Source organism: Ursus arctos, unplaced genomic scaffold (genome assembly GCF_023065955.2).
Source record: "Ursus arctos isolate Adak ecotype North America unplaced genomic scaffold, UrsArc2.0 scaffold_4, whole genome shotgun sequence".
Lineage (NCBI taxonomy): Eukaryota > Metazoa > Chordata > Mammalia > Carnivora > Ursidae > Ursus > Ursus arctos.
In genome coordinates, this window is record NW_026623056.1 from 92,492,049 (window position 1) to 92,514,518 (window position 22,470).

Here is a 22,470-nt window from a genome sequence, read left to right on the forward strand (position 1 = left end):
CCCCCGAGTCACACCTTTGCAGCCTTCTTTCTCCTGAGTCTGCCTGCCTGCTGGTTTTCCTGAAGGCCTGCCTCTGGTCATCCTGCCCGGCCAGGAGCCAGCATTGTCTCACATTATTATAATGTGGATGGCCGTGGAACGTGACTCCACACTGGCAGGACCCTCTGGTTGGCTGTGGCGGGTCTGCTCCTGAGGCTGTCGGGTTCTCTTGTGTGCCCTTTGTGCGGCCCTGGAGCCAGCATCTTCAGTCAGAATGGAAGTGGGGTAACCAGGCCCTCACGGTGCCTCGGTCACGTGGCCTTGCTGTTTTAGGGAAAGGCGGGAAGGAGGACTCACGTCCAGACCCGAGCTCCGGATCTGAGAGGAGGATAAGGAGGCGGCCGCGGCGGCGGCGGGGCCCTGGGCCTGAGCCCACTGGGCCCCAGGAGCAGCCCAGGGGCCCAGGTGGGAGAGGGGCTCGAAAGAAGAGGCGGCAGCTTCGGGCGGGGGCCAGAGTGAAGGTGGCCGGTTGCCAGGAGCCTCAGAGCAAGCAGCGGCCGCCACAGCGCCGGAAGTGACCCCACAGGCCCAGCACATGCAGGGAGGCGCCTTCCCCGTGGCTCCTCCGTTTTGTGCCGAGTTGAACTGGGGAACAGGACCCTAGGGCCCTGCTCTCAAGACTGTGGACACGGACACCCTGGCTCCCTGATGTACCGTGTTGACAGAGGGTCAGGCCCCTTGCTCAGTGCCTGTGCCCCAGAGAGCGTGGATGCCATGCTGACCTTGGTCGGGCCAGGAAGCCCCCTGAGAACCCGCACTGCCTGGCAGACAGCCCTCCCTGGGCCGGGGACTGGCCACACACGGGGGATGTCTGTGAATAAAACGCTGTGTAGTTCTTAAGAACGAGGTCCTGCTTCTGGTGCGTCGATGCTGGAGGATTTCCAGCGGTGTGAATTGACAGGTGCTGGTTCCTGAGTAGTGTCTATATCTTACAGCCACTGTGTAGGAAAAAGTGTTTATTCACATCTCAAAATTCGGGAGAGGGTGACAGGAGTTAGCTGTGGTCGTCTGGGTGTGCTCTTCATAAACTGCTTTTGGAGCTGACTGTGAACCTGTTCGTTGTGTCTACCGCATGGTTCCTGGTTGACGTGCACGAGGCAGGGAGGTCGGCTTGTGTGACTTAGAGCAGAGACCCCAGTGGGCAGCCCCACTGTGCCCCTCACGTCTCCCCTCAGTGCCTCTAACTCCGTCAGCCCTGCTGCTCGTCCGGGATGGCCCGAGGCAGCTGCACGTTTGCTGGACCCTGAGCAGAGCGCTGGCCCGAGAGTGCAGATTAGAAGAACTGTAGGTGTGGGTTCCTGGTGCCTTCCGGGTGGGTGGTCAGGGCTGCACAGGTGGCAGGTGGGTGCCGTCTGGGTCAGCCAGCCCGGTCACTGCTGGGCCAAGGTGTGTGGGTGAGCCCATCCAGGCTTCAGCTGAACCCTCGTTCCTGATGCCTTGTGGCACGCTGGGGCAGGTGGCACTCGGTGACCTCCTTTCCGTCAGTTCAGCTGGGTGGACAGAGGCGGGGGCTGCTGGGGCTGGCTAGGGCTTGGGGGTGGAGGTACTCCTCTCCTGGAGGTCACAGTTCCCGTTCTCCAAAGTGGCTTGGCAGGACTGGCAGGCCCAGCACAGCTGGTGGGCCGAGCTTGGTAAGGCTCCCAGGCAGGCGGCCTGGCGGACACTCCTGAGCCCCCCTGTCTTTGCCACTGGTGCCCCAGGCCCGGGGTCCCACTGCTGTTCCTGCCATTTTGTGTGTGGCGGGGACAGGGGATGCTTTATTGTCTTGGTTGAAATTTTTTTGGTCAAAAATTAAAGAAACAAGCACACTGTAGAAGTTTCTGAAAAAACAGAAGTCCTACCTGATTGCCGTCCTCAAACCAGAGTGTGGCTTCCCGAGCACTGGTTTCTAGGCCATTCTCAGGCCACGCTGTGGTCCTTCCCTCATCTAGCGTGCTGTGTGGACACCGTGACTTGGCACGCTGGCAGGCTGGGACGGCTTGTGGCCGCCCCTATGTCTGACTGGCAGTGTCCCCCCGTCAGCAAGCGCTCTCCTTGGGCGGAGCAGAGAAACCTCAAGAGGCAATGGAGGGTGACCGCCAGCCCTTGCGCCCAGGAGAGCCTGTGTCCAGGAGTGGATGTTGTGTTTATTTCCCCGTGTGTTCTTTTTCTAAAGCCATTTTACTGAGCTGTTGTTCATGCACCTCACAAGTCCTCTGTGTCACGCGAAACAGGTCCACGGTTCTCAGTACATCAGAGCTGTGTAGCCGTCGCCAGATTCCGCGTTCTAGCATTGCATCCTGAAGGAGACTGCCGTCCTGGAGCTGTTCCCTCCTGGCCCCTGACCCTGCCCGACACTAACCCACTTTGCGTCTGTGCAGACGGCCCAGTTCTGGGCGCTCATGTAGGTGGAATCCCACCACGTGGGTCTTCCTAGGGCAGCTTCCCTCACGTAGCGCGTTTCCAGTGTTCATCCGTGTTCGTCGTGCACATCAGGATTTCATTCCCCGTGTGGCTGAGTGGTACTCTTGTGTGCATACTCAGGCCCCCCTGCCCCCCCATCCGAAGGCACCGCGCTCCTGTGAAGCCCTCCGTAAGCCAAGATGACCTGCAGTGAAGGAGCTGATACCGTTAGTTGACAGGGAAAACTTGAGCGTTCCCAGATCCCGAAAATCATCTATTTTAGCTTTTTGATCCCCAGGACATGTTCAGTTAACGGGTGCACAGAATTGGTTGAGATCAAGCTCAGATGCTCAGGGACGCAGTTCCGAGCCCTGGAGGCTGGAGCCTGAGATGTGCGGGTGGTTCATGGGGCAGGAGGTGGGGGGCCGGGCTCGCGGCTCGGGTGCAAGCCGCCGCCTCCACGGCAGCTCAGTGCAAACTCACCGCTGGACGCTGTTGTTGCTTTTCTCCTTTTTCCCCCTAAAAGTGGAAATATTCAGATCAGCAAAAACAGGTAGTGACGTAGGTGATTCCCAAGAGTGAAGTGGCGTAACGCGAACTTTGACAAAGCAGGGGCGCCCGTACCACCGGTTTATCTGCCTGTCCGGGGGCGCTTCCCCACGTTTGGGCTCCTGGGAGTGGTGCCGCTGCAGACCCCCGCGTGCAGGCTCGTGTGCAGACGCGCCCTCCCTCCCCAGGTATGGACCAGGCACAGAATGCGGGGTCGGACGGCGGGTGACTGCGGTAGCAGACGGTTCCCACCTTGGGGTGGGGGTGTGGCTTCAGGCGAGGGCTCCCTGTGCCACTTAACCCGTGAGCCTGTAGCATGCCTTTGTCGCCATAGCGGTGCAGCTGGTCCAAGCAGACTGATGGACCGAGAGTGCTGTCTGCTCGTGGCCGTGGAGAGCTCGTCCGGCCTCTGCGCAGGGGTGCACAACGCTGGGCCGGGCCCCCCGCCCCTGACTGGTCCCTCGTGGACCTGGCTGACAGGCCCCAGGAGGTGACTTCCAGGAGACTGGCTCAGCCATTCTACCTGTGTGATGCTGGGCAGGTGACAACCACTCTGAGCCTTCACTTAACTACCTGTAGAATGGGAATAACATGGCTGCACTGAGGATTATGTGGCTTTTTCCCCCCAAACAACCAAAAACTTAGAGGAGTTATAAATACGGTGTATTTTTTGACCCGAACCATTTGGGAGTTATGTGCTAATCTGATGCCCATCACTGGGAATAACGTAGGGTACATTTTCTACAACAAGCAGTCTCTCCACCACGGCACAGCCATCGAGTCAGAATTAGCATGGGCAGCTCAGTGCCACCCAGCCCTCTGGTCTGTGCAGTGACGCTCTGCGGCCCCGGGACCCCAACCCAGAGTCGCCTGCATCGGACTCTCCTGGCTCTTCAGCCCCTGGAACTGGATCCTCCCTCTTTGCCTCACATCCAGGACCCGGATGCCGGGTGGGTCTTGGGCTGGCCATCTTGGATGTCGTCCCCACCGTGGGCGTTATGGCTCCTCTCGTCTAGACTCAGGTGATGGCTCTCAGCAGGAGTCAGAAGCAGTGCTGGTTCTGTGTCCTGCCTGAGCCTCGGCGTCCCACTGGCCCTGGGACGGAGGGCAGTTGTGACTGTGGCCCCTTCCCTTGGTGGTTGACGGCGTATGTGGTGAGGGGCTCTGGAGCCCCAGTACCTGGTTTCTCCTCAAACTCTCCATTTACTCCTGGAGTGACTTGCGTTGGTGACTTGTGGTTTCTGGTTTTATCCAGTGGGTTATAATCCGTTACTGTCACTTGTGTTAATCGCCACGTTTTAATGGGCCAGTGGGAGACGCCAGGCCGGCTTCTTGGTGGGGAGCGCCCGCCGTCTGCCACCTTCGTTACGGTAAGAGTCCTCAGCCCTGGGACCAGCTGCTTCCCCATGGGGCGCTGATGTGGTGGAGGGCACAGCCCTGCCCGGCTCAGGAGGGGCTGGCTTGGGTGAGGGTCTTCTGGGGTCCTTTTGTCTTGTGCTGAAACAGCTTTAGCGACACGTGCTTTATAGGCTGTTCGGTTCACCCATTTAAAGCACGTGGTTCAGGGGTCCTCTGTGGGCCTGTTGCCACAGCCCAGTTAGGACATTTTCACTCATCCCCAAAAGAAGCTGAATCCCGGGGGCCTCCTTTAGCTTGGGGAGAAAGCCTGTGTGAAGCCTTTGGACCAGCAGGAGCCCCCACTGTGGGGTGGTGGTGGGTTACTGATCACAAGACTAATGGGTTAATTGATCGTTTTCTTGAACAACTAAAAGGTCTAGAACAAATAAGGCTTGTGTCTGAAGTGACTTGAGAAATCCCAGTAGTAAACGTGATGCACAGCTCTGTGGTTATTACTAGCTCTGTTTCAGGGCTTCTCCTGGACACATGAGCTCTGGAGTTCAGCGGTTATGTAGGGGGCATCTGGGGACCCCAGTGCCACCTCTGTGTTAGCACACAGAGGCGGGACTGGAGCCTGCGTCCTGGTGCCCAGAGACTGCCCCTGTGCCGTGGGCTCTCGGCCACCAACCCTGGGTCACCCGAGTTCAAGCCTTGACCTTGGCTTGCTGAGAGGGGACAAGGACAATGCAGCCTTGAATCACCAGAGGGCTCGTGTCAGCCCGGGGATCCTCTGAGTTGGCTTCTCATCAAGCACTACTGTGACCTGGAACTCCCTTCCATTTTAGCCATGACCAGGAGGGAGTCAGGCCCGGGGGCAAGGCAGGGGGCAGCTTTTGCCCAGGCCAAAGAGACATCAGGGAGACAAGGGAGGGGGTCTTGTTGGAGGTGAGGGCCAGCAGGTGAGGCGGGGCCGGTGTGCTGAAGGTTCACGCAGGGGAGTGACCGGCCAGGGCGGTTTTGCACCTGTCCGTTTGGTAGTAGGATAGAGGGTGGACTTGGGGACAGTCCTGCCAGGAGCCCCAGGTTGGGACACTCTCTGACTGATGGCTTGGGTAGTTCCAGCCTTTTCACACTCAGCCTTATAAAAATAGCCTCTTAATCACTGGGGGACCTGGCAGCAAAGGACTGTCCTCATCCTCAGCCCAGAAGTTCCCCAAATGGGTGGCAGGATGCAGAGAGAGGACCCGACTGTGGTGGTTGATGGACAGCTGGGTGGGCTGAGGGGCGGATACAGGGGAGGCCCCATCCTGTGGCACGTACCCCGCAGAAGAAAGAGGAGGGCCTCAGGGCATCCACGTGCTGCCCGCCCCCCTCCCCCATCAGTGTGGGAAGGACTGAGGTTCCAGGTCCCAGCCTGCAGCCTGTAAGAGCCAGTTAAATCCCAGATGGGAATGTTTCCTCAAATGACCTTTCTACTGTGAAGAGAACGCGCCAGCCAGCTGACCCCAGCAGTGGGCAGGCTTGGAAACTCTACTGAAAGGGGCCACTTAGCTTGTAAGCTGGGCTTTTATTTCCCAGACCGGATTTGGCTGGAGGGAGCTGTGTCAGGCGGTGCCTTGTCTCCCCACAGCAGCCGTTCCCGGGCGTCCCGAGACTCCCCCCGAAGCCCAGGCTCATGGCGCGCTGGCGGCTGCCATGGCACGTCCCTCTCCGAGTGGAGTTTTCTTTGCTCTGAGTTGCCGATCAGCCGGACGTGTCCACTCTGAGGTTGCACCACAGATGGCTCTGTTCCTGCGGGGTTGCACATGGACACGTGTGCAAAGGCACACTCACGTCTCCGTCTGTCCACCTCTTGAGCTTCCTACTTACCTACGTACGTCTAACTACCTGTCGTCCCCACTTACCTACCTACCAGTCCTGTCGTCTCCTTTCTGTACACCCATGTACTTGTTTTCATCCTGTCCGTCGCCCTCCCTTTGCGGAAGAGACGGTGAAGAACCGTGGCAATTCTATCTGTAAAGTAACCTGTCCCCTCATGTGTTATCGCCCCATGGTGTCCTCTCTCCACGGCATCCTCCCCCATGGCAGCATCCTCCGTGGAATAGCCTTGTTTGCATGGAGCCCTCCATCCTTGTGTGGGTGAAGAGCAGGGTGGAGGTCCAGGGAGGGCAGCCCAGCCCCCTTGGATGGCCCCTGGGGATGTCACCTTCCCCCGCTTCTCCCCACGTCCTCTCCCTCATCCCCTCCAGTCCCTCCGGGACCTGCCATGGGGACCGGATGTAGTCTCATCAGCTGCCTCTGGGGGTGCCCTTGGTCCTTGGATGGGTAGCTCTAGTCCCTTGTGGCCAGGTCATCAGGAGTGCTGTCCCACCTCTCCCTTTGGCCAGTGGCTAAAGCCCCATCTTGTTCTTTTCCTTGAGTGCAGCCCCAAAGATGCCTCTCAGGGATAGACCCAGCAGCTGTGGCCTTGGCGCTGTCCCCTGTGCCCCGGGTGGGTGAACAGGGCTCTGGGTCTGTCCGATGGGGATGGTGGCATGGATCCTCATCCAGCCGGGTCGGCCCAATAGCCTATCTTGTCCTCCAGGCACCAGGCTGCACACGGGTTGGGGTCCTTCGAGCCTGGCTTCTCACCTCCGGCCTGGCTGGCCCCACAGGTGACGCCAACGTGGGGGCTTCCTTTCTGAGGGGCCTCAGGGCCCCGGGGCCGCCGCCTCAGCTGCATGGGCCCCTCCCTCCAGGGGTGGCTGGCAGAGCTCCAGGCACTGTAGTCCACGCTTTTCTCTCTCCTGGAGCCTGCGGACTTCTTAGTGCCGATGGCTGGGAAACAGGCCCCAGGAGGAAGCTGTGTCCCTGCCCTGGGACCCCCTTGGCTGGCACTGCAGACCTCAAAGGTGGGGCGTGAGGGCGGGCGGCCCTACACACTTGGCGGGGGGCCTGGACAGATCTGTGGGGCTGCTGTCCCAAGGCTTGTAGCCCTGCCTACCCCTCGGAAGTCTCTGGATTCGTAGGGCCAGAGGCTGGCAGTGCAGGCAAAGGAGAAGTGTGGCCCCCAGGACCTGTGGGAAGGCAGGTTTGGGGGTGGTGGGTGTGGGTGCTCACGTAGCCAGTGCCCTCCTGTCTGAGGCGGGCAGCGGGAAAGGTGCCCTGGTCCCTCCTCGGGTGCGTCCCTGACCGCCTTGTCTGCATTTGGGTGGGATCTCTGATGGCTCCATGGGGGTGACCCTACTGCTGCCAGCACCCCATTTCTGGAAACGCAGGACTGTGGGTAGAGCCCCAGGCAGAAAGCTGTGGGGGACAAGCCTTACCCCTGCCCTCCTTTCCCAGGGTGGGGTGGTGGAGCACCTGAACTGTAGGGTTTGCCAGTGTGTCACAACTCCTGCCCCCGCTGCTCCTTTGCACAACTGGGGATGCCTGATGTGTTTGTCAAGCCATGCACAGGACGGGAAGAAAGGCGAGTCAGCCTGAGGGGCATGTCAGCGGCCAGCAGATGGTGCACCCAGCCTGCCTGCGTGCCTCGGCTCCTTTGCATAGTTTGAGGGGGGCCCTGGGTGGCCGTGCTGCGTTCCCGCCCACTGGGAGGGCACTGTGGACACCTCCTCTCTTCCGCACGTGTCCTCGCCTCACTTAGGAACCTGTGCCGTGGCATTTGGTTCTTTGCAGTGGCCCATGCTCCCTGGTGGTGCCCTGGATCTTGGGGTGTCCTGAGCCCCCAGCAGCCTGGCTCACTGCCCCTCCCTGTGGTCTCTCTGCTTTTCTCCGTAAACGCTCATTCAGTCCTGCACACGCGGGATCGGGACCAGCACTGCTGAGGTTGGGCTCCAGGGCGCGGCCCCCCGGTTTCCTGCTCAGGGTCTCACGGGCTGACTTTGAGGTGAGGCGCGGGGTCCCCGTCCCAGCTCACTGGCTGCCGGCAGAATTCGGTTCTTGGCAGCTGGGGGCCTGAGGCCTCTGTTCTTGCTGGCTGTCTACAGCTCCCAGCTGGGTGCCCAAAGCCACTGTGGTCCCATCCACCCCTGCGTCCTCTTCTCTGCACGCCAGGCTGCCTGATTAGGACAGGCCCACCCACTGGGGCTGACTGAGCACCCTGCCCCCCACGATCCCCCATGTCCTGGCCTTCTCTCTCCCGAGTCTTACACTTTGGAGCTTGGCCCCGTTCCTTTCCTGCTCCTGGAAAATGCCCTGCTCTGGGAGGTTTGCCAGAGTGAAAGGGAACAAAAACACTGGAATGTTGCGGGGGGGTCAGTTAGGACTGACTAAGCCAGAAAGTGGCCCCAAAGTCCCTGGACATCCCAGCTGCTCCGCCTTGCCTGGCAGAGCTGCAGATTTCCCTGGCCAGGGTCCAGGGGTTGTGGCTCTGGGCAACAGGGCAGGGGGCGGGGAGGGGGCATTCTTGGTCACCTTATCACCCCACCTTGTCCACAGCCCAGTCGCCCCGCCCCACCATCTGTGTTTCTCTGTGTGTCCTCACCCTGCAACGCAGAGCTCCCTGTGTCCGGGGACAGGGTTGACTGAGCTCGGGGTCACCAGCCCTCAGTGTGTCAGGGAGCCCTAGGAGCTCCTGACACATGGTGCCTGGGCCACCTGGGGGACGGGAGACGAGCGTGTAACTGAGTGCCTATGGCTGGCCCTGTCTGTTCCTGTGGTGAGTTAGTTTCTGGGTGGGCTCCTTTCCCACCACGGACTTTGAGCTTAGCTTTCTGGGGAGTGGAACCTGCCTTCCATGCTGGGGGGCCGGACCACTCCCAGGGGCTGAGCCAGCAGTCCTCAGGTTGGCTCATCCCTCAGGCACACCACAGAACCCCATTTTCTTCGTGGCACTTGAGAGGCATGGGCCTTGCCCTGGGGTGTGTCTGCCCTTGCACCCTGGGAGGGAGGGTGGGGGAGGACTGTCTAGTCATGTCGCTCTTGGCGGCCCTCCTGCTGAGGAACAGAAGGCCCTGTCCTGCCTGAAGGCTCCGGGTCACCGAGACACGGAGGAGCCACCCCCGCCCATTCTCCCTGCTGAGGCCTGAGCCCTGCACACCCACAGCTCTGCTCCCGAGGGCCCCCTGCCCCCCAGGGCAGGCCTTTGCCTCTCTCAGCCCTGTGTTCCCAAGGAAACGGGGCTTCCAGATCAGCCCGGACTTGATGCCTTTTCTCAGAGCCCCTTTGCTCTGCACCAGTCTGAATGGTGCCTCATTCAGACTGTCCCTGAACCCTGTCTTCCAGATCCTTCCTGGGCAGGAAGCAGACTCGGCTGTTTCAGTGTTGGGTGGATTGGGCCTTGGGGGTCCCTGAATTTGTGTCGTGTGGGGGCTTCTGGGGGGTGCGACAGCCCTACCCTCTGCTTCCCAGCCCCGTGTCTGTGGCAGCTTGCTGGATGTCATTGCGCTCTTTTCATTTCATAATTATTTATGTAATATGTTCTGCCTTGACGTGAATTGGTGATGTGCTTGGGTTTCAGAAGGGACATGTTGATTCAGAATGTGTCTACTGAAGCCAGACTCATGCTGGCTGAAACAGGAGAGGGGATTCACTGGCCCTCACCTGGGGGAATTCTGGAAGTGGTGAAGGCCTCAGCTGAGGTCACTGCTGGTCAGGTCCCTTTCCCTGCTCAGCCCCGTGTGGCTGCTGTCCCTTCACCAAGTGGCAGTGCTGGGGCTCTGCTGGCTCTCGCTTGCTGGCTTGGAGACACTGTCTCTGGACTATCTGGCCCACCCAGGCCCTCTTACGAAACTTCCTGGCCCTCGACATGTGAACAGGAGGTACCGGATGGGGCGGCTCGTCCAGTCCAGTCTCCCCGACATGAGGTTTCAAAGCAGGAAGCAAAGTCTTTCCCTTTACTTAGGGTGAACGCCTGACAAAGTTGAGGAGTCGTAAGCAGGGCGGCTGACGAGCGGAAGCGTGCCTGATGCCTGGCTGCACGGTGCTGACAGGCTCCCAGCCCCAGGACTCCCGCCGGTTCTCTGGTCTGCTCGAGGCACCTGCGTGTGTCTCTAAAGGAGCTGGAGGCTGGCGTTCTCTGGGGCTTCTGAGGAGTCCTGGGAGGGGAGGAACCGGGAGCTGCTCTCAGCTGGAGGCCAGCTTCCAGTCAGGACTGGGACCTGTGACGAGTGGCGAGGCGTCCAGCGGCCCTGCCCAAGTTTCTGGTTTCTGTGGGAGGGTCCCGCTGTCTTTATGAACTGGGGCCGAAGCCTGCAGCCCAGGGTGGACGTGGCCCCGGCATTGGCCTGCAGCGGGTTGGGGCAATCATCAGTGAGGTCGCTCTTGGAAGCAGAGCCTGAGTTGGGGATTCTCATCCCGCTGCCCCCAGAAGGTGGGAGGGCAGTGAGGAGGGCAGTGAGGAGTAGCCGGGACATGGGCTTGGCTGGCACAGCTTCTGCCTGGCACCCCAGAGCACCGGAGCACCAGTGAGCCACAGAGCCGGGCCCATCCCAAGGCTGGGTCCCCTCACCCCTCTCTGGAATCAGTTGCTGGCCGTGAAGTGGGGTAAGACCTTGGTGAGAATGTTCATAGTGTGGGGCCCGTATCTGGAACGGGGTGGGGATCCCAGAGGCAGTACCGCCTGCAGGATTTGTGGGGCCCTGTGCAAAAGTAACTTACGGGGTCTCTCTTTAAAATCACGAAGGATCTTGGGCCGGCGATAGCCGAGTGTTAGCCCAGGCGGAGGTCCTCTGTGCCCTGGGACGGGAGCTCCACGCCGGCTGTGCTGTGGGCCCTCCCGGGGGGTGGAGTCCCCGTCCGTGCTTCCACGGAGGGCCTGCCATGCGCTGGGCTCCACTGTCTGGGGACTCCCGTTCCAGTGCAGGAAGAGCTGGGGTTTGGGGAACATAGAGCGGGCGAGGGGTCGGGTGTGGCCGGCGAGGGGTGGTCCGGGGAGGTCACCTTTGCACAAGGACTGGAGGGGGCAGAACCGGGAGCCAAGCAGATGTTTGGGGCAGCTGGCAGGGAGGAACATGTCCGTCTGCTTGGGCTGTCGTAAGCAACGCACAGACCCAGGCTCCAACAGCAGCAGTGTGCTTTCCCCCAGGGCTGCGGGCTGCGGGCTGGAGGCCGGAGGTCCACCGTGGGTGGGGCCGGCTCCTCCTGAGACCTCGCCTGGGCGCGTGGACACCGTCTTCTGCGTCCTCATGTGTCCGTCCCTCTGTGTGTCTGTGTTCCCATCCCTTCTTCTCATGGGGACGCCGGTCAGATCGGGGCGAAACCCACCCTATGACCTTGTTGTAACTGAATCACCCCTACCTCCAAGTGCAGTCGCATTCTGAAGTGCTGGGGGTCAGGACTCGGGCCTGTGGATTCAGGGGGCACACAGTTCAGTCCCCAGCAGGCACTGAGGTCTGAGGAGCGTGCCCAGAGGTCTGCAGACCGAGAGTTATTTCATGAGCCCTAAAGTGCCTTCTGCCATGGCAGTGACCATGAAAATACTAATGTATTTCTCAGCGTCCTTCTGGGGTTGTTTTCCTCTAACAGTGACCAGATGGACACTTGCAGATTCTAACATAGAATGGAAGGCAGTTTATTTTGTGAAACTCTGTGTCCCCAAACCACAACACAGCTTACATAACTCGCGCCATGGTTTGCTCTCTGCAAAGCTCAACAATTCTTTTTCCTTTTTAGAGTGAGAGCATGTGTGCCTGAAGCGGGGGAGGGGCAGAGGGAGAGAGAGAATCCCAAGCAGACTCCCCGCTGAGCACAGAGCCTGACCCAGGGCTCGATCCCACAACCCTGAGATCATGCCTTGAGCTGAAAGCAAGCGTCAGACGCTTAGCCCACTGAGCCACCCAGGTGCCCCTCAACCTTTTATTGGAAAACACCGGGCAGTGTCTGTGTGCATGGGGCAGATGGAGGGGGGTGGGTCTCCCCGCATTCGAACCCCCCGAACAGCCCTGTGTCCCAGAGCAAAGACAGCAGGAGACGAAATGTCACCAGGAATTAGCTTCATCTCAGGGTCAGGATAGAAAGGAAGAGGTGGGGCAAGCCAAATGCTCCCCTCTCGGACAGGATGGTCCCCACCCCTCCCCTGTGCAGCCCCCGCCCACCCCACGCTCTCTCCCGCCATTTGTGTCCCGCCACGCCCGTGGGCAGGTGCGCGTGGGAGCTTTGGCGCCGAGGGTGGCGGTGGCGTCCTTCCAGTCACGGCGGCCATGTTGGTAGTGTGGCGCCGGGCTCTGGCCACCACTCGGACCATCAGTGAGGGGGCGTCATGAGGGCACGAGCTGCTGTCAGATGCGCGTCTTGCCATGATGTGGGAGGAAGCACGTCACTGAGGACTTTTGGAGGGTGCTGGGGACCCCGTTTGTCCTTTGGAAAATGATTAAGAAGGGCAGGAGCCACACCCCGACCCTGCCTTTCCCATCCAGATGCTCCCGGATGCACTCCTGCAGGACGATGGTCCAGAGGCGATGAGGGTGACTCTTCAGAGAAAGAGTAAATGAGGAAGGAAGGCTGGGCTCCATCGTGCAGCTCCGACTGAGGGAAGGGAGCCAGGTGATGAAAGCAGGGGTGCTGCCCCCACAGAACAGAAACAAGCAGGCATGTGGCTCCTGCTGGAGGAACGCACCACTGCGTGTGAGGGCACCTTGCCAAGAGGGAGAGGGAAGGACCCGAATCAGGTTAAGCCTGCAGAGCTAGGACCAGTTCACAGACACTGGGGACAGAAGGACGTGTTCCATGACACGAGGCGGGAAACGCCACGGAGCGGGCAACCTGGTTCTTCAGAGAACCTCTGTGAAAAGGGGGAAGGTGAAAATCCTATTTTCATGATTTTCACCTTATAGGGATTTAGATCACCTTGTAGGGATTTAGAAATGAGTTGTTTAAAAAGCCAAGCATTTACGTGAGACCAAAGTAGATTGTTAGGTTATTTTGTGAAGTTGAAATCATTTCAACTGTACGTCATCCTGTTCTAGTTTATGCAAACAGAGAGTCCAGATCTACATGCAATGTAGTCTTGCACTGGGGCCGGGCCCTAGTTAACTTACCCGTGCTCCTTGCACGCTCCTGGTGCTCTCCTGGGGATGCAGGCTGAGGGGGCCCCCGGGACAGAGTCCGGAAGGAGGGTTGGAGCCTGCCTGGCAGCCCGCTTCTTCCAGAGCTGACCTGGAGAGGACTTTCACCCCCTCTTCCCCCACGGTCAGCATCAGCACCAGCACCCCGGTCGTGGCCGAGATGGTAGCTGTGCACCTGACTCTTTGGGATGTCACATGGGGTGTGTGTTCGAGTCTGTCCGCCCCAGAAGCCAGGTAGAGAAAACTACTCAAAGGCAGCATGTGGCTTCCTGCCTGGTCACGAGGGGACCCCAGCCCAGTCCGTAGCACCCTGCAGCCCCCAGAAGTGCCCCCCGTGTGCCACCCACCAAGTAACGACCATCCTGACCTGTACAGTTATCACCGCCTGTGTGTTTGAATAGGGTCACCGCCCAAGCATGCCTCCTAGAGCCTGCGGTGTAGTCACCCCGTAGTAGTTCAAACCGTCTTGCGCTGGGAAAACCACCCGCGAGTCACCATTAGTGGCCCCGAGGGCACTCGCCTGCATGGTCATCGCGTCTGGTTCGAGTGTGTCCATCATCCCAGAGGAACCCTCAGCCTTCGGCGCTCGCCCCTCACCCCCACCCCAGCCCCTGGCATCCCCGATCCTCTCTCTGTCTCCACGGCCTTGTCTCTGTTGCACATGCTTGTAAATGGAAGCGCACGCTCCGTGGCCTTTTGTGCCTGGCTTCTCTCACGCAGTGTCGTGTCCTCGAAGCCCACGCACGTCGTGGCGGGGTTAGTGCTTCCCCCCTGCTCGTGGTCTAGTGACACAACACCGTGCGGCTGGACCGAGCTGTGTTTGTCCTTTTGTCTGTTGGTGACACTCGCTGCTGTGAATGTGGAAAGCTCTCACTTCATCTGGTGTTCACCAAGTGGGTTCCTGTGCTCCATGGTGACTCCGCGGAACTTACCGGGAACCACCAAACTGGCTCCGTGACTGTTAGCTTCAAAGTGCGTAGCTTCTCTTAGGGCGGTAGCTCCATCCTGCTCTTCTTACCGTTTATCTCGTGAAGCCTGGGCCCTTGGCCTCAGGGTGTCCCACAGCCGGGCCTGGCTGGCTGTGTCCTTGGGGTGCAGAGGCATCTGTCGAGTCCCATTGCCTGTGTGCCATAGGTATGTCTGGTCCGTGGCTTATAGCCACGCGGAACCCCCATGGGTTCACACACTCCTCCCCTCGCTGGAGAGCCGCCTGGACGGCCCAGATTGCCCATACCCCATCCGTGCTGCCACAAACATCCTGGGACACATCCTCCTTGGGACCAGCAAGGGTGTGGGCGGCATCAGGGCCTCTACCTGGGGGATCCTGGGGCCTGGCAGACACAGGGCTGTGGTCCCAGGGTCCTCACAGGGTGACCATGGTTTGGAGGGCACCGTGACTCTTGTACAAATGCATGTACGTACTCTGCTTGGGTCCGTGGGTCTGTGGGAACACGTACACGGTTGAAGCGCAGAAGGAATGTGCTGTGTGTACGCGAGTGCACGTGTGTGCAGGACAGCTGGCCTCCCTGTACCGGGCCTGCCCGCCTGTCATGGCGGCAGGTGGCAGCCGGACGGCCCTGTCTCCCGGCAGCATGCTGAGGCTCCGCCGTGTGAATGTGGCTTGCCCTCTCCCCCGACTCCGACACTTGCTGTCCCTGTGCCTGGCGTCTGCCAGTCCCTTCCTGCAGTGAGGTTCCGTCAGAGATTCCAGGACGGCAGACCTGGCCGGTGCCCTGCAGGGAAGCCATCCTGCTGACGCCCAGCACAGGCGAGGGCCCCGTCAGCCTGGTGGTCAGCGGGTGCTGGCCCCTGGCCGGCCAGGGACGCGTGGGTGGGCCTCCGGGAGGTCCTACGTTGCGAGGGAAGCGGAGCCTTCGTCACGTGCACGGGAGCCCCTCCCTCCTCCTCACATTGTACAGGAGCCTGAAGCGGCTGCACCTGCCCGAGGGCACACGTTAGAGGCAGTATCCTGCAGCCCCCGTGACCCAGAGATGTGTGGCCCGGGCTGAGGGGCAGCCACCAGCTCTGCCTTGGGTTTCCCCGGGGGTGGCCCGAAAAGTCACCCAAGTTGGGGTCGATGTGGTGGGGGGCCACAGAGCTGCCACCTGCTGGTTCCCTGGGGCCTGCAGTTCTCAGGGCTGTCCCAGCACCCAGGACAGAACCCCCAAGAAAGGAGGTTTTGCTGGAGACACGTCAGCGGGAGTGGGCGTGTGTGCAGTCACAGTGACGTTCAGGTGGAGTCAGAACAGACTGCTGAGACATCTAGCGGAGTTCCGGAAAGGGGCTCCACGTACGGGAGTGCTCCCGCTCACGCGTGGCCACTGCGGAAGGGCCTGGAAGCCCCGGGTGGGGGTGGGCTAGAAAGGAGCCGCAACCCAGCATTGGGGTGTGGAGCGCGTCCGGGTGAAGTGATGCGGCCCCTCGGGTGGCTCCTTGAGAACCTAGGAAGGCTGATGAAAGGCTCCGGCCTGGGACCGGAGGTGCAGGGTCTCGGGCTTGGCCTTCAGGACTGCACACCCCCGGGGCCAGCTCGGGGTGTCCCTCAGGGCTCACCCGAGACAGCCGGAGCCTGGGCGCTTGGGGGTGTTGATGAAAACTTGTATCGTGTCCTCAGCTGCTGGCTGGCCTGGACTCTCCTCCCACCCACAGACGGGAGACGTCTCGAGGTTCCGGCGGAAGCGCTGTCTGGGACCAGCCTCACGGGGCCCAGCGTGGCAGCAAGGTGGCAGTGCAGCTGTGGCCTGTGTCAGCTCGTGCTCCGTCCATGTCACCTGGCACACCGCCCCCCTTCCCACAGCAGCCTCTGTCCCAGGTCTGGACCCACGCAAGGTGGTGTCCCCGAGGGCCGGCCTGTGTACTCTCCAAAGGCCCCTCCAGGGGCTCAGGACCCCCACAGCCCCCTCCGACTCAAGCTTCCTCCCCTCAGGCTGCCTCCTGGTGGTCCCCCGTCTGGAGGGCCCCCTCACCCCTGGGAGGACGAGGCATGCCCACGCAGGCTTCATGGCCTTCTCTCTGTGGTGACTCCACTGACCCTGGCCCTTCCTGGCAAGTGACTTAAGGGTAAAACAGCACTCAGGCCCAAGCAGGGTGGCTGCCCTGCTGGTGGGGTGCCGGCCCTATGGGGCGCCAGGCAGTCGGAGGGAGCTGGAGAGCCAGCCCCCCCCCCCCCCCCCGCCGGGTCTGCCGCGTGGGGATTGACAGTAGCATCTGCCTCAGGTTGTTTGAGGACTAAGTTAATGCGTGTAAAGTATTGACAGGTGTGTGGCACAGAGCAACTGTGGGCATGTGTCAGCGACTGGACGTTCTGTCTTCTTTTCCAGCCTGCTGTGCAGACCGGAGGCCGACCTCCAAGCTTTGGGAGGAAGTCAGCAGGTGGCCGTGGAGTCAGAGATTGGAGCCAAGTGGGGAGGTCCGGAAGCTTTCTGAGCCTGTGTGTGAGAGCCGCCCTCCTTCCCTGGCGACAACGCTTAACAGAGAGGAGAGTTGTGCCCGCCCTTAGGGAAATGCGATCGAGCAGTTTATTGAAAGGAAGTTGTATTTTTGGAGAGGCCTTGAAAGTACACTCATCGCTTAAGAGAAAAGAGGCAGTTTTATTGCAAAGCCGCCAGAGACTTGAAGTCCATTAGCAAACGTTTCAGCCCATTGTGTTCTTCAGGCTCTGAGATGTAAAGGCAGCATTACAATAGTAATTTGTGTCTCTTAAGTAGTCAACTATAAATAGTGGGACAGACTGAGCTGGGAGCATCGAGGAGCGATGAAGGTGCTTGGAATAGCAATTAACTCGCCTAGGAGAGTGCAGTGATTGCGGGAAGGGACAGGCAAGGGCCAGACGCTGTGTCCTCCGGTCCTCTGGATGCCCCCATGGAGCCCCCTCTGCTCTCTAAACCGTCCTGGGCCTTGGGCCATTTCTGGGTAGGGGGCAGTCCTGGCCCCAGACCAGAGAGCCCCGGGTGCTCGCTCTCTCTCTCTTTCACACACGCCACACACACACACACACACACACACACACACACACACACGGAGGGGAAGCTGCCCCGGGGCATCAGTGCTGCCCACAGCAGATGCCTGGTGTCGGGGGAGTGCCATCCCGCCCAGGCCCAGAGGGGGCTTTGGCTTCTGCCTGTTCTTGCCCATGTGAGGACCTCTCCCTGTGCTGCTCTGCACTACGGGCAGCCTGCAGGGAGCTCCCTTGCAGCGGCTGCATGTGTGTGTGTGCTGGGGGTGCTCACAGCGAAAGGGCTGCAGGGATCCGGGGGACGCTCCGACTCATACTTTCCAAAGACCCTGCCGCGCAGCACCGGAGGATTTCACTGGCTGCAGGCATTGGGAGCCACGACCCGTCCTTCCACCCTTGCTTTGGGGGTCAAGCTGCTGATGACCTTGAGATACAACTGCCAGTTAACTTACCAGCAAAAATGGGTTTATTTGGGAATAACAGAATTGCAGCCTAGAAGCAGCTAGGCAAGGCAACACTATAGACAAATCAGGAGAAGAGCACAGAGGAGGCTCTTTTATAGAGGACCGGAGGGGGTGGGGCTCGGGCTGTTGTAAACAAAAAGTCCATTGGGGTAAACTGGGACCTGGAAGTGTAGTGGCCTCTCATTGGCTGGGTCTGGACTGTCTCTCATTGGCTGGGTGAGCCATGACACAACTCTTTGGCTGGGCTGTGACTGTCTCTCATTGGCTGGGCTGTTGCCAGGGCAAGAGGAAACTTCCTTTCTGCGGGGATAGTGAAGTACTAGCTGAATTGGTAGCCGCCTGCAAGGTGTGTCTTTTGTTGTCAGGTCTGCAGGTGAAGACAGTGGTAGGAGGTGAGCCGGCCTCCAGACTTCATTCTAAATGGGTTTCCCCCTTATTAATGGTAGCAGTGCCCATGGGCAGGACTGGGGTCAGGGGGAGGTGAGTGAGAAGAAACAGCTAGGCCAGGGCCAGATCCTGCCTTTAAAATTTTAATATTTTGTTCATTAGTTTTTTTGGCATCTATTTGACTTATTAAATTATTGAAATAAAGTATTACTCATCTCAACGTCTGAGTTTTTGGCACCACCTTAAACTTCTTGTTCCAATGAGCAAGGCTCTCCTGCCCTGCCCTACCCTGTCTGCAGGATCCCCAGGGCCTCACTGGACCCTAGAGGACCCCGGGGCCAGCCTGCCCTGGACGTGGCCGTGCCCTTGGGCTTAGTGGAGCAGGAGGGACAGGAAGAGAGGACCCTCCAGTGGGGCCTCAACCCTGCCGGCATGAGGAGCACCTGGACAGGCAGGAGGGGAGGCCTGCAGTCACCCGATCCCCCTGGGGAGCGGCCAAGATCCCTGTCCTCAGATGCCTGTCCCCGCTTCAGTGCTGAGCTAATGAGTTTGATTGCCTAAGAAGTAAAAATAAAGCAAAACAAAAACCAGAGGAATGCCTCACTGAAGCAGCAAGCAGAAGAAGCAGAGACTAAGCAGGGAAACAGCAGGCGGACAACAGATTTTGTTTTTGTTTTTTCCTGCCTCAGGCTCATCTTTGAGTGTCAAAAGCCAAGGAGAATTAAAGGGCCCAAGGTGTGAGCTCAGACCCTAATGTGAGTGTGTGAGTGTGAGTATGTGAGCACGTGCAGGTGTGTATGTGTGGAAGTGTGAGCCTGAGCATGTGGCCTTGGGGGTGTGTGTACACATGTGAGTGTGAGCAAGTGTGCAAGCAAGTGTGAGCACGAATGTGTAAATGTGTGTGTGTGACACACACAGCCAGCTGGACAAGTCTCCAGAGAATTAAGCTAAGTTAAAAAAAAAATAGTCAACCTCCCAAAATTGCATACGTATGATTCCTTCGAGAAAACATCCTTAAAATGGGAAATTATGGAGCCAGAAAGGATGGGTGGCTGGTGGTTGGGGAGCAAAGTGGGTGTGGCTGTGGGAGGACGGCCGCACCGAGGTCGGCATCCTGAGTGTGATCCTGTACGATGGTTCTGCAGGTGTTACCATTGGGGGGCCCAGGATTATGGCATGTGAATCTTCCACTCTTTCAAAATGAAAAGTTTGTTTTTATTTATTTTTAGGGGGCGGGGAGAGGCCGAGGGAGAATCTTAAGTAGGCTGCAAGGCCAGCGTGGAGACCAGCATGGGGCTCGATCCCACAACCCTGAGATCGTAACCTGAGCCTAAATCAAGAGTCAGATGCTCAACCGACTGAGCCACCCAGGTACCCCTCAGAATGAGAAGTTTAACACTAAAGAACGCAGGCAGGACCAGGGCAGATGCGACTGTGTGCTAGGTGCTCTAGACCCTCCCTTGCACCAGGGCCCAGCGGCTTCCCTGGGGCAGGCTCTTTGTTCTGCTCCAAAACTTGCCGGCTGGAGACATGGGCTTGCTTACTTGCTGAGATGTGCCCCCCCCCATAACAGATGTCTTCTGGCCAGAGATTGGGAAGGTGAGCCCAGGTGTTTGACACCACCTCCCTCTCCCTGGCTTTCCCTGTGACACCGGCCACCCCTCTGGTGTATTTCAACATTGCTGTCTTCTCTGTGGCAGAACACAGCAATCAGAAGAAATCATAGCCATGCCTCCTTTTACACCCAAGAAGTCTGGCGGCTCCAGAGACAATACACCGAATCTTTTATGTTTGATCTTTTCTTTCCTTCGGTTTGCCAGTGTTTCGTGTCAACTTCAATTGGACTTTGAGCAAGTTTCCAAAGAGGAGTGAGCACGTGACTGGGCCAGCAGCAAGATGGGGGAGCAGCGCTGGCAGAGAGAGTGCATCCCCTTGCCGACTTTGGCCGTGGACCTGGTGTCCTGCTCCGCGGCTTGGCTGGGGGGCTGCTCTCTGTGGGATCTCGCCTGTGTCCTCACTGGCAGGCATGTGGTGCCCACCACATACAGACCAGCAAGGGGACCACGTGTCTCCCGATTTGTGCCTTGCTCCATGGACCCAGCATCCCAGGCAGACCGTCCCAAGTGCAGAGGCTCCAGCGTGAGATGCTCTGCATTTTCACTTCAGATTTAGCTGATGTGAGAGAGGGTCGGAGCCAGAGACTCACCGGGGACCCCGCACAGCAGACACAGAGCACAGAGAGTTTTAGCCACGGCGCTGACAGAATGAAATACGAGCAAAGCGAACTCCCTCCTCTGATCTGTCCTGGTGGCTCATGGCTTAATCTGCACATTTCTCCCCCTAAATTGTCTTCTATTTATAAGTCGCTGGCACTGTGTAATTTTATCTGGTTGCAGTCACAGAGAGGAATTGAGAATTTGATTTTAGAACCATCAGTAGAACAAGTATTGCTGCCCTCTGGTCTGTCTGCTCCCTGTGCTTGGGGCCGAGCCTACATGGCAAGAGGTTTCCCTGCACTCACTGGGGCCTTGCGTCTCACGAGAAGCTCTACTCGACACCAAAACACTGCCTGGTTTTCCATCTCAGCTTTGTGTGCCTGTGCGTGTGTATATGTGTGTATTGAGAAGGAAGGGGTTGTAAAGGGTGAGGAATATAGGTTTTAGAATGAGAAGTCCAACACTTGTCTCTAGGACTTACCTACTGTTTAAACTTGGGCTTCCCAAACTTAACATCACTTCATGTCACAAAATAGCTACCGAGGTCCAACAATCACAACCATATTCTGGGCAGGAACAAGGAGGATGAAGTAGGGACGAGAGAGAACGGACTCCTCTCTCAGTAGAGGCAGCCCTCTTTAAGGAACTCTTCTAGAAGTCCCAGCCCATCACTTATAATTTGTTCACCAGTCCCTCTGAGCCAGGGGAGCTGAGAAACTTTTCTAGAGCTGCACGGCCAATACGGGGGTTGTGTTAGGAGGGAGGAGGGGAGAGTGGATGTGGGGCATGTGGTCAGCAGTCTCTTGCTGAAGGAGGCTCCCCTGCTCAGCCCGCTTACCTTAGCCCCTGTTGATTTTGTTCGTGGCACTCAGCACAGTTTGTAACTATGGGTTGTCTGTGTCCCCATAAGGATGCAAGCTGCATGAGTGTGGGGTCCCAGCTGATTGATCCCCCCTACCCTGGCCGGGCGTTGGTCCACAGAAGAGTGCAGTGTGGGTGTTTGCTGAGAGGGGTGGTCTAAGCCCTGTCTCCCTGAGCCTGTGAAGTGACCCCCCCTGCCCCACCGAATCAAGCCCCCATGTGGAGGAGTACAGGACTCACCGAAACCCATCGACCACCCCAAACTCACACCTGTGCAAAAACGTGTATCTGGTCCGTTATCACAGCTGATAAGGAGGAAGGGGCTGGAGTGAAGTGGGGACCCATCACCGCTGACCAGGCTGTGGCCCTGGGGGGGGGGGTGACCCCCAGCACACATGGTCTGGAAATAAGCAGCCTGTGTTTACAGCTTTAGTTTGTCTTTAGTTGTGAAATTGAACTTTGTGTTTCAAATAATGTCAGTGGAAGGCATGGGGGGTTTTTTAATTACCGAATTGTGTTTGTTGGGGAAAGAACTCCTCCCCATCCCTCTTTTCAATTTCTAAAAGTAACCATTTTTTTTAATAGACTAAAATTTTTGCCTTAATCATCCGTTTGCTCCTGTCCAAGCCTTGACCTGGCTCAGATTGGGTGCTAGGGATGCTGGAATGGGATGGAGCTCCATCTTCAGGGCACAGAAGGGCCCTCGGGACCGCCCAGTGGCACCAGCAAGCTGCTGCATCTGGGAAGGGTGGGGGCGGGGAAAGCTGAGGTGTGGACTGAAACCTGGCAGATCTCTGTGAACGGAGCAGGTGAACCACAGCATTTCCCTAATGGGTCAGAGTCCCGGAGGCAGAGGGACCTGGCACTCCAGCAGGCAACAAGGGAGTGGCCCAGCTCTCCCAGCATAGGCCCCGGTGGGGGGGGGGGTGCTGTTCCCACCTGCTGCCAAGTGTCCCCCAGGCTTCTGGTGTCGGATAGCCCCGAATGCCCGCAGGCCGGGCATCCTCTGCAGTGAGCTCCGGGGTGATCACGCTGTAGTCAAAAACACAGAAAACGGCATGGCCCAGCAGCAGTTTCTGCTAGGAGAAGGCTTCTAGAACCTTACCTTGCCGTGGCCCCGACAGGAGCTAGGATGGATCTGATGGCTGTGGGAGTCCGCGCCTCCCTCAAGGCCCCAGGCTTGTCCTCAGAGGCTCATGGGCCTGCTGCCTTCTGCCCTGGCTGTGCCCACGTTCCCACACGCGGTGACACCGTCTACCGACTGCTGGAAGTAGTTTTCTCCCCGCTTTCAG

At 58.8% G+C, this 22,470-nt stretch overlaps 1 protein-coding gene across 6 annotated transcripts in view; it reads left to right on the forward strand.

Annotated features, from left to right (window-relative positions):
* Window positions 1–22,470, forward strand: part of RRP1 (ribosomal RNA processing 1) — a 154,401-nt gene that overhangs the window by 16,263 nt on the left and 115,668 nt on the right. For 2 of the 6 annotated variants that reach the window (XM_026495943.4, XM_057306923.1), the window contains one exon: window positions 16,616–18,321. The exons of 2 other annotated variants lie outside the window; for them this stretch is intronic. In XM_026495943.4, the coding sequence (XP_026351728.1) occupies window positions 16,616–16,794 (179 nt within the window). In that variant the 3' untranslated portion in view covers window positions 16,795–18,321. Of the gene's footprint in view, window positions 1–312; window positions 883–15,909; window positions 16,108–16,615; window positions 18,322–22,470 lie in introns of those variants that run through there. 2 more of the 6 variants (XM_057306921.1, XM_026495904.4) reach the window with 2 other exon arrangements.